This window comes from Phalacrocorax carbo, chromosome 4, assembly GCF_963921805.1.
Source record: "Phalacrocorax carbo chromosome 4, bPhaCar2.1, whole genome shotgun sequence".
In the NCBI taxonomy this organism is placed as follows: domain Eukaryota; kingdom Metazoa; phylum Chordata; class Aves; order Suliformes; family Phalacrocoracidae; genus Phalacrocorax; species Phalacrocorax carbo.
Window position 1 is genome coordinate 37,340,855 of NC_087516.1, and position 14,112 is coordinate 37,354,966.

Here is a 14,112-nt window from a genome sequence, read left to right on the forward strand (position 1 = left end):
CCAGTACCTTATTTTAAGTGTTAAGATAAAAGGTAAATACTGATGCTTCTCATTAGTCAGTGGCCTAAATAAAAGACATCAATTCCTAGCAATTAGCTACAGCGTGATTACATATCTATTGTATAAAATATTCCCCTAGGAATCACATGTTGATACTTAGAATAATTGGAATGCGCTTCTACTACCTGTTTCTGCTTTGTATGCAGCAGTGGGATGCTGCAGAACTTCAGCATATTCAAAGCATTTTTTAAAACCTGAGTGTTCTTTACCTTTTCCAAATACGTGTAACTCCAAGTCTTCCCATCAGCAAACACTCTAGACACTATCCTTCCCTGTCCATCATACTCTATTTTTTCACTAGTCGTCCCTCGCTGTATGCTGCCTATTTGACCTGTGGATGAATAGGTAACATTGACAGCCATCAGCTTGCTGCTCGGTAGCCACAGGGTGGGGTGCCCTGACGTATCGTAGGCAATCCTCAGCAGAAATTTACGGTGGTCATCGTAGATCTTTTCTGTCTTTGTGGTTCGATCAAAGTCAACTGAAAGGAGGTTTCTGCCGTTAACCTTTTTAAAGCAAACAAAACGACACAATAAATCATGCTGTTCAAACCCTAGCCTCTTATTATTTCCACAAAGCTAGCTGTTCTTTAAATACCATTCACAGTGATTGATTTGCTGTGTGCGTATATTATTTTAGCAAATTCTTGATACAATGTAAGGCACTACATTAGCATCTACTTTAGAAGGTCTCATTATATGAAGAGATGGCCCAGAATTTGTTGCAATGTGTTTTTTCTTGATGCTTAGTCAACTGTTAAGAAAATACTGAAAGATGTGCACTCAAAACTTCTGTAATAAATAGGGCCATTTCAGCTAACAAACTACTTCTTTTGTAGGCAGACCAGTGTATATCTGCATATTATTGTCAAAACATATTCCTAGCAACCGCTTGTCCAGTTCATAACAATCACGCTAAGAAAGAACTGAATCCTAATCCTCTGCAGCAAGTATTTTTCAAAATGCTCAATACAAAATTAAGGTCTTCAAAAGCATGTTAAATCTTCAAATTAAGATTAAACAGTTTTTAGAACATAGGCCTTCCCCTTCTGGATCAAATGGAACTTCAACTCAGTATCCCATTCACAGCTGCAATATGTTTATGAGGCTGAAATCCTTAGTAGAGGATTATGTCTTTTGCCTAGTTAACTGACCACTTAAAGCCATAAATGCCTGGAAGACAACTGAAGCACTGAAAACCAGTTATAAATGCTTTGAAGTTTGTAACTGTTTTAATTTGAAATTAAAGCCTTAGCCTAGATACATTTATGTTGAAAACTCTATTATTTATATATGTAAACTAAGGTGGTGAATAGTGATTTCTATACTTTTACATTGAAGTTGTCATCCCCGTCCCCATCCCTCTTCAGCGTTCTAAATCCCCTAACTTTCAGTTTCATTGAATCAGCTCTCATTTTTGTATTTATGAAAGGAAAATGCCAGGTTTTCTTTTCCCACATTGGTATTTTCGCACTTCTCTGTTCCCCCTCTGCACGGAACTGTTTTTTAGTGTTCTCAAACAGGCCTCTAGGATTTCTTTGTTCATCTGTAAACCATTTCTGATAACTAAGATTTTTCAACACTGTATTTTGCTTACAAATGGGAAGTAGGGGACAAATGGACATATATTTTGTGTATTAACATTTCTTCTTAAAGTTCCTTTTCAAGTTCTTGATGCATGTATTACAGAGGGGAAGAAAGATGGCTAAATAACAGTCAGAAGAGAACAAGAAAATAGATATCCTGACCAAAGAAATGACTGGAGGATCTTTGCATTTTTCAGGGCTGCATGTTCAAAAATCCATATGTCATGGATGTTGGTACTTATACCCTGGGGCTGATAAGCTTCTAAAAGATCAATATAACTTAGATCCTTTATTATTGGCATAAAAAGTATTAAAGTCCTGGTGATGGGTCATAGGCAAATATAAAAAAAAATTTCCCACAAATGCTCAGTTTTGCTTATATCAGTCTGTCTGTCTGCCTATCCATCTACATTACCTTTCTTTTTTTCAATATGAAATCACTGGCATGAGAACAATCTGCGCTACCAATTTCAGAACAAAAATAATGTTTTCATGTAAATTCTCTAAATAAGGAACACAAAGTCTAGCAGATGCAGAATAGGTACTTTATATATTTAATGAGCCATCAAATGTTATTTAAATATACTTTGAAAAATTAACACTACAAGACTGATTCTGGAAGTAGGTTTAACTTAACTATGAAGCATTCCCATTCACTTCCATTTTGTCTTTTTTTTTCACTTTTTCGTTTTCAGGTAGCTTTTGTTTAAATTTTCCAACATTTAATATTCAATCATTTGCCTAAATTAACTCTTAAATCTTGTTTATCTCTGGCTTTTACTTCCCATCCTCTCCCACACATGCCTGCACTCATCTCTGCATCCCCCTGCCTGTTTTGCTTCTCCGATTTTTTTCCCCTCCCTTTCTCTCCATCTTCCCTTCCTTATTTTACATTTAATTACGATTTTTATTAATTTTCATGTCTACCTCTTGGGCTTAGACACTGAACTGAGAATGGGCGCTTCTGATTTCTGAATTGGCAAGGAGGGAAGGGTGGTTTTATGGTTAAGGCAGATGTCCAAGCAATTGTGGTTAATTTCTTGGCTAAGCACATCCTTCCGGTGTAAATTGCAACAAAGTACTTAATCTGGCTGTCTCACTGCCTTATCTGCTAAATAGGATAATAACATTCCTTGCCTTCTCACTTTCCATCTGTCTGGGCTGTGTAAGGGTAGGATGCAGGGGGAAAGAAAGGAAATGCCTCTTTCTCCCACCAGATTCTGCTGACATAGCTCTTGCTTTCAGACGTGAGCTTTTGGTGAAATTTTGGCTGTGATTGCATAATCTCACAATACAGATGGCAATTATAATAACAACAAGTTTTGGTGATGTAGCTTCTTTCATTGGAGAGTGTAGGGCTGGAATAACATATGTCAGCTAAAGTACTGTCTTTGACTGAAGTGTTTCTTAACTACTCTGCTACCAAAATGCTTTTACAGCAAAACTTGATCGTTTTTATTGTGCCTAAGACAGTCACACTCCAAGTTTATTTGAAACCTCTGGGTTTCATTATGACAAAAATATGTGGTAGGTTGACCCTGGCTGGACGCCAGGTGCCCACCAAGGCTGCTCTATCACTCCCCCTACTCAGCTGGGCAGGGGAGAGAAAATATAACGAAAGGCTCATGGGTCAAGATAAGGACAGGGAGAGGGTACTTGCCAATTACTGTCATGGGCAAACCAGACTCGACTTGGGGAAATTAGTTTAATTTATTACCAATCAAATCAGAGTAGGGTAATGAGAAACAAACTCAAACCTTAAAAACACCTTCTGCCCATGCCTCCCTTCTTCCTGGGCTTGACTTCACTCCTGATTTTCTCTACCTCTTCCCCACCAGCGGCGCAGGGGGATGGGGACTGGGGGTTGTGGTCAGTTCATCACACATTGTCTCTGTTGCTCCTTCCCCCTCAGGGGGAGGACTCCTCACACTCTTCCCCTGCTCCAGTGTGGGGCCTCCCATGGGAGACAGTCCACCCCAAACTTCTCCAACATGGGTTCTTCCCACGGGCTGCAGCTCTTCACAAACTGCTCCAGCGTGGGTCCCTTCCACGGGGTGCAGTCCTTCAGGAACAGGCTGCTCCAGCATGGGTCCCCCATGGGGTTACAAATCTTGCCAGCAAACCTGCTCCAGCGTGGGCTCCTCTCTCCATGGGGCCACAGGTCCTGCCAGGAGCCTGCTCCAGCGTGGCCTTCCCATGCAATCACAGCCTCCTTTGGACATCCACCTGCTCCGGCGCAGGGTCCTCCATGGGCTGCAGGGGGACAGCCTGCCTCACCATAGTCTTCACCACGGGCTGCAGAGGATTCTCTGCTCTGGCGTTTGGAGCACCTCCTACCCCCTTTTCTTCACTGACCTTCATGTCTGCGGGGCTGTTTCTCTCATATATTCCCACTCCTCTCTTTGGCTGCCGTTGCGCAGGCCTTTTTTTCCCCTTCTTAACTATGTTATCCCAGAGGTGCTACCACCATTGTTGATAGGCTCAGCCTTGGCCAGTGGCAGGTCCATCTTGGAGCCAGCTGGCACTTCTCACCCCTGAAGTCCCCTCTCTACCAAAACCTTGCCATGCAAACCCTATTGCGTTCAGGAAATTTTCAGTGAAGAAACACTTAATGACCAAAACTGAGTCTCCTGACAGTCCCTACCTACTGTCCTGCTACGTTTCAGTAATTTAGGTGTCCATCTATCCTGCTCTGCTTTAACTCTTGTTTTTCTTTCCGGTCAGAAACATGAAATCTGACTGTGATTACCCCATTAGGAGTAGAAGTATATTGCTGTGCTTTACAGAGAGATTCAAGAGGTAATGAGAAAACTGGGGACCTCTGCAGAGCTTGGAGCACATTAGGTCTCAGGAGGAGGCAGAGCAAACTTTTCCTGTGAGCTCCCTTGTCTGTGTTACCCGTCTACTCTGGGTGCACCCCTTGAGATGGAGCCCATACCAGTTCCTTGTGAGTGAGAGTCTCTCTGGCCTCAATACAAATGCCCTAAAAAGGCTCTTTCATGTAGAAGACTGTCAGGACCTCTGCCCAAGGCCACCCTACAGACCAAACGTAGAGATCCAGGGACAAAACCAGCTTACTGAACAAATACTAAACAAGTCTGAACCAAAGTAACATCGACAGAGGATTGTTTATTTAAGGGATGGTGACATAATTCCTAATTAATTTCTTTATAAAGACTCCTAGTGGTGGGTAGAACGAATACAAGATAGAAAACCAAGACAGTACCTGAGAGTGCACTTTGTAATGTTAAACACTGCATATACATAACTCAGTGAAAGTGTCATATATATGAGTGCATTTACTGGCAATACATTTTGTCACTGCTTTTTTATCTACGTTTGTCTTCTTTGCAGCAGAAGCTTACTGACATATCTGTAGATGGAAATGATGAGCTCCCTAAGTCATTCCTGTTGTTTTCTTTCTCTACTTTCCTACATCCCCCTCCGAGCGATGTTTCTGTAACATCTTCCCATGTAAATAAATTTCAAAAAACCTTCCTTTTCTTTTGTTGCTGACAAGTTTCTTTACTTTATTTTGAGGCATTTTTCTCTTATTAGCCCATACTCCCCATCTGCCCTTACTTCTCCCATTTGTATATACACTTTTAATTACTACTCTTTATGATCTCTCACTTTCCCCTCCACCTTGTTAGATCTTTCCCTCTTCTCTGCTGTTCCTTTTTCCTGTTAACTCTTCCAAGTTAAAGTTGCCCATGGTATTTCTTTTACCTTCTCTACACTTGAATGCCAACATTTTGTGTCACTTTTGAGAACTGGACTCATGGTGATTTGTTTCACTGCCAAAACCAAATGCCATTGGTAAGGTTATTTTATTTTCTTTTGGGCTTCTTTCACAAATGAATTGGCAGGTGTATTATCCCACTGTGCTGTGTAATGACATGCCTGTGAACCAGAACTACAAGGATGAGCTCCAGAAGCATGGCTTCCTTTTCCTCTTCCTTATGCATGTAAGACAGCTGCCGTAGCTAGGTACAAGTATGTTGCTCTTAAGCAGCAGTTACTGTGAATAATCATTCCCCCTTTTTGGAAAAAATCCATTCTTCTTGCAGAGCAAGTGGTAGAGAGGAATATAAGGTGCATGACAGCTTTCCCTCCTTTCTCGTCCCAAAGGAAGATATAAAATATTTTAAGATTTAAAATGACATTTACCTCTTAGAAGTCAAGTGGTCTGAAATTATTTACCTTAATTTGATATACTGCCTAGGCCTTATTTTGAAGAACTGATTTCAGTTCTAATAGTAAGTCAGACCTCTGATGTGGTCTTGAAATGGTCTCCTGGCAACCCATTTTTAAATGCTTAATATATGTTGTCTTTAGCAAATAGCTGTTATAAATCATAGTTTGCTTCCTACTTATATTTCACTCACTATATAGGAAGAAGAAATGCCAACAAAATGGTAAAGACATATGTTAGAGGAATAGGCCATATACAAGCACACACAGTAAAACCCTTTCTACCAGAAATAAGTATTAGTACAATTTTTATTTAAAATAAAAAAGAAAGAAAATCCTAGGACTGTACTAACTTATGGTAGAATAATTTAAAACAAGATTCAAAACCAGGTGTGTGAATTCAGTACCAGAAACAAAAAAAAGGGAAGGAAAGCAGAAAACTATTCATTCATCCCAATTCATTCCAATGCATTCCAGGTTAAAAACAACAGTTTAAAGTCCACAGAAAAGAGCAACTAGTAAGGAAAAGCAGCCAATAAATGAAGTAATACAAGCAAGTACTTCCAGCTCTACAGTAAGCTTGTCTACGGTAAATATTCTGTGGTTGTTGGATGGCAATACCTACAGGCATGTATTTACATTTCCTCTCACTATATGAGAACATAGTAGATACCACGCATGCTTGCATGCTTACCCGAAGCTTTCGGCCAAACACGTTGACTTTTCCCTGGGCTTGCTCTTTCCGGAATCGCCACTCCACCAGGTTCTGCCCGTTCTCCCCTGGGAGGGTCATGTTTCGCTTTGCCACTGTTGGATTGGCTGTGCCAGCCAACACGTGCGGCTCTGTCTGATAGTGTGAGTCCAGGCCGCTGGCATACAGGATTCTCAGTGAGCCATCATAACCAATCTGGTAGCTATTTCTTAACTGATCTGAAAAGGCAAAAAAGAGAAGCACAGGTTACCTACATGGGTTAAGAGTCTGCATTGTCCTGCACACTTTATGCAATATGTACAAGTAGCATCTTCACTTCACGTTAACTGACCCAATCGTAATGAACACCCACAGTGAGAATGGTAAGAATATCTGTATCACATGAGAGCACAAATGCTGTCGGGACCCATCTTCAAAGTCTCTTAAACACTTAAGCAAATCACACCCTCAGAGTATAGTCTTTGGACTGGCACAAAACAAATTTCCTGCTGTTTCATTAGGCATTTTTGGCCTAATCTGAAGCATACTGTGACTACTAACATTTGCAAGGATGTGGCTGCTAGGACGTCACATGCTATTTTAAAGCTAAAAATCTTACTTCATGCTATTTCTGCAGCTATTTCCCTTTCAATCCATTTCTCTCTCCTTCCCAAGATTCCCTCTTAATGCAAAGCAGGTATTTTGACTACTTCCCATAGCTGTTTGCAAAAGCTATCTGGTTAGAAAACATATTTAATTCTTTCATTTCAACTCCTTTCCGAATAGTTCTCTCTATATATGTATAAAACCATGTATGTATCACCCCTTCTTCCAAACACTATGCCTCTAAAGTTTCCTTCTAATGCATCCGATTGGAGCTGCTTGTACCATAAGAAAACAGTTTTCAGGTCAGTATCTGCTGAGAAATCTTCTGTTTACAGTACCTTGAACCATGGTATAGAAAGAATCAATTGACGATAAGTTGGAAGTGATGCTGACATCTTCCTCTCTGCTGGATGACTCAATGTCCACTGTAATGGCCCTTTCCATTTCCCCGTGAAGGTTGGTGACAACTCCAGTTGGGAACGTAACATTTGTTAGACGGCCCTCGCTATCATAGCTAAAAAAAAAAGCCAAGAAAAAGAGTCCAGAAATGATAAACAGCAGGAACAAATTGTTTTCATTTACAAGTAAAATGAATAAAAATACCAGCTACTCATTTTGTTAAGGCACGTTTGCTTTTTGTGCATGGGGTTGGCACAGCAAAGACTTCAAACGTGCTTTGAAGTAGTCAAAAGACTGCTTAACATACAGGAGCCTCAATGGTGATAGCAAGAGCAAACAGATGGATCTTCAGCTCTGCATATTATTCTTTGAAGTGTGACCAGATCCTGCTGCACATCTAATTCACCATTTCAAAGGGAGCATATTTATCGGTGCTAAATTCTGTAGCACTCTGTACTCACTCCCTATTATTGGAATAGATTTTGCTGTTATTGTAGGAATCCTCAAAATTTTTCATAAAAGGATATCTCAATAAGAGTGTCTCTTGGGCCCTTCCTATTCAATGGTTATGCAGACCACCTGCCCTCCTGTTCCTGAGTGCTTAACATCCCTTGTATTATTAAGAGAAAGAATCTGGGGTAACATTTAATCTACTTAAGCTGTTTGTAGCTGGAGACCAGAACAGCTAGCATATATAACTCGTTAACTGTCTGTGGAACATAGTTTGAGAACTGTGGCATAAGCCATGCAGGAGATGCCTTTTTTTTTCCCTCCCTGGCTCCACTGACATTTCATTAAGCCAAGGGCTATATATCCATTTAATATCAATAGGTAGATATAATTTCTGTAATCGAAGTAGACCTATGACTTTTAAACCATGTATTTTCCTATGCTGTGTGTTAGGTATACTCCAGCTATTAATGCCATTGGTACAAGACCTGAGACCCATGTGTGTATCCAAACACATTGTGGCCACAGGATAGAGAGCTAAAGCATTATGTGAGCTTCAGGTCATAAAACTGCCATTAAGATAGCTCTTCCAGTACTAGAGCCTGGATTCACCAGCCCAGATGTTCAGCTGAGGCTCCTCGGTTAGAAGTGTAGCCTGCCTGTACCTGCAATGGAGAGAAACACGCATCCAAAGGATGATTCAGCCCACCTATGACATGTTTGCTCTCAGGAGTTTTCCATCCCTCTCCCGTGACCATGTAGCGGGAAGCTGAAGGAAGCTTTAGTCTCTTAAAGTAACTAGAACTTGACCCTGCAGGTCCACACAGTGAGCTAGACACTTCATGCTTACAATTATCATCAAAATTTCTCCTTCTGGGAAAGAAACGCAAAAAACAAACAAACAAACAAACCACAAAAAAGCCCCAAGCATATCACTGAGGCTACAGAAAATTGAGAGAATTAATACCAAACAGTTTTAACCCACAACACACTGACTTCCTCTGCACAGCGCGAGTACTGCACAGCATTGCTGTAACTGAAAGGATTAGGTTAAGAAATGTTTTTTTTCCAGTTTGCTTACTCTGTAGATTTGACAGCTTTTTGCATACAGTCATTTCCATCCTTTTAACACAGTTGATTTCCTTTGTTTATATGAGAATTTCACTTAGCAACAGGAAAAAGAAAAGAAAGATTAAAAATCAGATACCATACTGCAAGCCAGGGAAATCAAGTGGGGAAACTTATTTCTTAAAGTTAAGTATATTTCAAGATAATGGGGTTTCTTCCAGTGTGTTTCTAGCCGTAATTTTGGCTCTTTTCCACATACTGGACTTGGCAAGCCAAGATACTGCATTTACACGGGAAACCAAAACAAACGTTGCTTGTGCATGAATGTGTCTGCTAGCCTATTCATGATCCTCCTCATTCCTCTGTTCCATAAACTTATTTTCTTTTCATGCACAACCTCCCTTTTCAACTCCAGGGGAACGTGTATGGTCCAATTAGTGTCTTTCTCTATTTTCCGCTGTATGTTTGAAAATGGTATCAAATTATTTTGTTGGGAATTACTTGTGTCCTTTGATTCCAGTAGTCAAGTACTGGTGTTTATTTCAAACAATCTTTTGTTTGAAGAAAACTCTTGCCAGAGAAGGTAACTCTCTTGCCAGAGAAGGTAAGATTTCCCCATAAGAACTTTTCACCCTTTGAATCACAATATTTGTGAAAAACTAATTATCATATTTCTGAGTATACCACTTGAGCTGGAAAACACTACGCATCGGTAGTGCTCAGTACACTGTGTGGCTTCACTGCAGTATGAAGAGCTGAACATTTGCTATTCTTGTTTTATGCATCCTTGCTTCCACATTATTATTTTTTGACTCCATGCCTATAGTTCCTGAACTGGTCTCTTCTTTCACAAATACATGAAAGCACACCATGAGCCTGAGATAAGCAGCTAATATTATTACAGTGGAGGAGAGTTCAAAGATCAGCAAAAAATCATGCTACACATTCATGTTCTTAAAAACATGGCTTTAAAGCTGAAATAACATTAAAAGCCCTGATTGCTTGGTTCAGTCATCCTAGTGCAAGAAGAAAATGTGACTGAGATGTGAAAGGTAAGAATACGATTTCTTGTACTTTTATAGCCAGGAACAAAAAGAAAGAAGGGAAATCGGTCTTTCTACAATTTACTACATATTCCATTTTATGATGGATTGTAATGTGTGTCCTTTGCTTTGTTCACGGCACATCGAATACTAAGCTTACTTTATACTTGATATCTCTTTGTCCACAGTGAAAGCCTTATCAATGCTCAGCATAGCAACATCACTCATACCTCTGGGCATTCCTCTGCCATTTTTCTTATTATATCCAAATATCCTTGCATTCTGCTGCCAAGGTGACTTTATTCACCCAAGATTGTCAGTTTTAGACTGAGAGATTTCTTTTATCTGCCTAGTGTTCTAATATTGAAATTGCCCTAAAAGGAGTGAGATCTGAAGTCTAGAGGGCGAGCACCTATATTTGGCACTTCACAGCCTCTTTGATCTTTTCAAACAAACACAAGCTCAGGCACACGTGTTACCACGGAGCCCTCTGATCTTTCTCCTATGTCAGGCTCCACAGCAAAGCCATTCAACCAACCTATTCAATTCCTCGGGAGTGGGCTGCACATAAACTTTTCAAGAATCTAAAACGGAAATTTGCTCACTGGGTGTGACCTCGTGCATTAATCCCATCAACTCATCTCCATTCGCATTCATGTAGCGATCTTCGTATTTGGTCAATAGCAGGAAGTCTTGGTCAAGACAGCAGCAGGGGAAGCTGCCACCACTGCTGGCTGAAGTTCCCCTTAGATCAAATTCTTTTTCTTCTTTAGGATGATCTGCCACTGCCAGGTAGCCTTCCCCTTCTGCAGTGAGAATTTCTCAGAGATAATGGTTATCGGCTGCCCAGATTCTTGACCTTTTGCTCTTCACCTGCTGGAAGTCTCTCTTCCATTGTTCATCTCCTTTAGTTTTAATTACATTCCTTCCCAGACCATTTTCTGTTCTAGTCTATGTAGGACACCCCACTTTGCAGTGGTAACTTCCTGGTAAGCCTTGTCGCAGATGGAAATGCCCTACTTTATTTCTGACTTGTTTCTCACGTACATTGTATCTTTGGAGTACGCTCAGCTCGGCACCAACTTGCAAAGTGTTATTAATGTTTTATATTGGAACTTATTTCAACATAAACTAGGGAGCTGTAGAAATGAAGTGTATAGTAAAGTTTGCTGCTACAGCCAATTGCTAAGTTATGACTGATACTGTTTTTCCACAGACCTCTATACAGCACATTCCCTTAATAAAATAAATTCTGTAATTTATTTTTTTTTTTGCTATTGTAAACACGTCAGGTTGAAGAGCAAGGCACGCCGGTTCCTGCACGTTTCAGATAACAAGACATACAGTGCAAATGTGTGTTATTTATTTCTTTAAAGACTGGTTACAGATGATACTATTAGTTGGGATACTGTAATAGAGAAATGAGGCATGAATGCATTTTCCAATATGTATGTATAATTTTGACAGTAAAACGAAAAGTACTGTTACATTCTCACTCAACACACACCAGGCATTTCCTCTATGCATCTCGAATTATCAAGAGTGGCTAAAAAATGTATGGAACATTACCCTATTTGTTTCTAACTATTCAGGGAAAGCCTTACATACCAAGGTGCTGCTTCTTGGCAGGTTCAAAGTTGACTTTGAGAAGTGCAGCATGCTATTGTGTTAGGTGTGTTCTCACTATGTTGACACATAATGAAAAATCTGTCCTAACCTGGCAATGAAATGTCTCCTTCAGCTTGGTAGGACCATTAAGTTCACATTTACATACAGGACCCTTGTCTTTAACATTAAAGAGTGTCAGTTTGCAAGTACAGTCTTTCACTGGTATTCAGCCTCCCATAGCACACTGCAAGTTTAGTCCCTCCCAAATAGTGAATTCACAGTTGGAAAACTACAGTAAAGAGAAGCCACCTTAAGTCACCGTGAGAGGGTATCACTGCATTGCTGAACCAGTAACAGAATAGTTACCTTGCTGATCAAAAGCAAACAAAACCACAGTTTATGTACCATCACTTTTATTATAATTTCATCACCTGCATGGAGCTCTCCTGTCCTCCACTGGTTTAAAATAGGGCACAGCAACTGACTGGGAGATCTCGTTCTGACCATCTTTAACTACCATGTGGGTTGTTGAAAGAGAGCAAAAGACTCTTAACTTCAGCACAATGAAAATTCTTCCCCCTCGCCCCCTTTAATCCATTTCTGAGTTGCCTTCCCCATTCTGATATGCATTTTTGCATTTTATTTGTCTGAAGAATGACTGAATGTCCCTGTTAAGAATGAACTCTCCTTTTCTGCCTCTCCTTTTCTCTTTCCCTTTTCCCTTTCCTTTTTGCTGTGCCTAGCTCTGAGAAAACTGTGGATGAACAGGAATTACAGAAAATAGGTCCAGGAGCAATTCTAGGAAGGAGCTAAAGTAAAATGCAGCCCAAAGACCAGTTCTGGACAGGAATTTATCTCCGTACTTGGTTTTTGAATGGAATTTGGGCAGAAAATGCAAACTCACAAACCCATAGAGGCTAGAAGGGCATTGAAAGTATTAGTATCCGCTTAATTTCTCTGTTCTGCTCAACCAAGTGTCAGACAACTCAAGCTTAAATTTGAGCAGCTGGTCTGCTATTCCTGTCCCTTTATCTGATGGCTGCCTTCCATGGAGAAAGGGTCTTTATCCCATTTTCATCTGGGAAAGTCTTATGCAACTGTTTGCACAGCTGGTTAAATAATTCAGGTAATGGTCTTTTATCTTAGCAACGTGGTCAGGATGAATTTTCCAGCCCAGGTTTAATGAAGAAATTTCCTCAGCTGGAAAGTGATTGACAATTTATCTTTTCACCTTCTCCTGTTGTAACTGCAGCTTTTTAGGCTTTTTCTTGTGTGTGTCTATTTTGTGGTAATGTTAAAAAGATAGTTTTTGGTCTTTTTTTGTAAACTGACATTCAGCACACCAGACATGTGAACAATTCACCTAAATAGGCCATTCTTGACAGCCATAACTCATCTGCAAAACAACAGGCACACTCTAACCGAAAATCACTGCGGGAAATGTGTCTTTTGGAAAGGGAGCTCAAAGAAATGAATTGACCAACAACACCTTCGCTCACAATAGCTCGCTTACTTCCATACGGAGGGGTTTTTGATCCTCATTTCCCACTTCATTGCACAACCAGGCAAACAAGCACGAGTTCAGAGTTCTTACCACGCTGCAGTAAGACTGACCACCTTCACGGCCTAATCCATAATGACTCCCAGAGACAGGTATCTGGGGGGAGCGGTGCTTTGCAGTGAAAGAAGCAATACAAAAGCTGGGGCTGCTGCTTTATGTTTTGCTAGAAGACTGCCAAACTTTTCACTCATTGCTGTACGGTGTTGCAATCCTCCCACACTGTGCTGTTTGCTGCAATAAGCACCTGCTGTGTATATTCTCGTAAGGATTCACAAAACCAAGAATTCTTTCATAACTTGTATGTCTGACACACACCTTACATGCACAAGAACCTGCACAAATAAATAGCATTAATGATGATGGTGCTTTCTGAAAAGCTGGAGGAACAACTCTGGTGTTTGTGCAAGGGGAAAGGGGTGCATGGGGAGCAGTGGAATGGAAGCGGTGTGGCTGAAATGGCAGCCATTAACTGGGGATGGAGCAGCTTCCCAGGGCTGGGGGTGCTCCTCAGCAGCGCATACCCTTTTGAACTGAGTGCAGCCAATTCCAGCCCAATTGAAGGGGGCTTGTCCTTACGAAGATGAGACTAAATTACAGTAGCCAGGCTTTTATCTACAAGACCTCAGCACTCATCCCCTGCTTTTCAACTTCCCTCTATTGGGAGTTCACTGCCCCTGAGCCCCGTGGGGTCCGCAGGGGCCGGGCTCTGGGTTTTGTCAGGGTGTGCAGAGCCAGCTCCTGCCCCGCAGCAGCTTCCCGCGCGGTGTCTTTAATCTCAGGGCTCCCTGAGGCTGCTGGCTTGTTTCTGTGTCACCCCCCCCACCCCTCCTTAGCTCATCTATTACTG

The 14,112-nt window shown here is 40.9% G+C and overlaps 1 protein-coding gene across 11 annotated transcripts in view; it reads right to left on the reverse strand.

The window, feature by feature from the left end:
• Positions 1–14,112, reverse strand: part of TENM3 (teneurin transmembrane protein 3) — a 416,596-nt gene that overhangs the window by 12,421 nt on the left and 390,063 nt on the right. For all 11 annotated transcript variants that reach the window (XM_064449664.1, XM_064449667.1, XM_064449668.1 and 8 more), the window contains 3 exons: positions 7,475–7,650; positions 6,534–6,769; positions 270–566 (listed from right to left, as the gene is read on the reverse strand). In XM_064449664.1, coding sequence (XP_064305734.1) covers positions 270–566; positions 6,534–6,769; positions 7,475–7,650 — 709 coding nt within the window. The remainder of the gene's footprint in view (positions 1–269; positions 567–6,533; positions 6,770–7,474; positions 7,651–14,112) is intronic.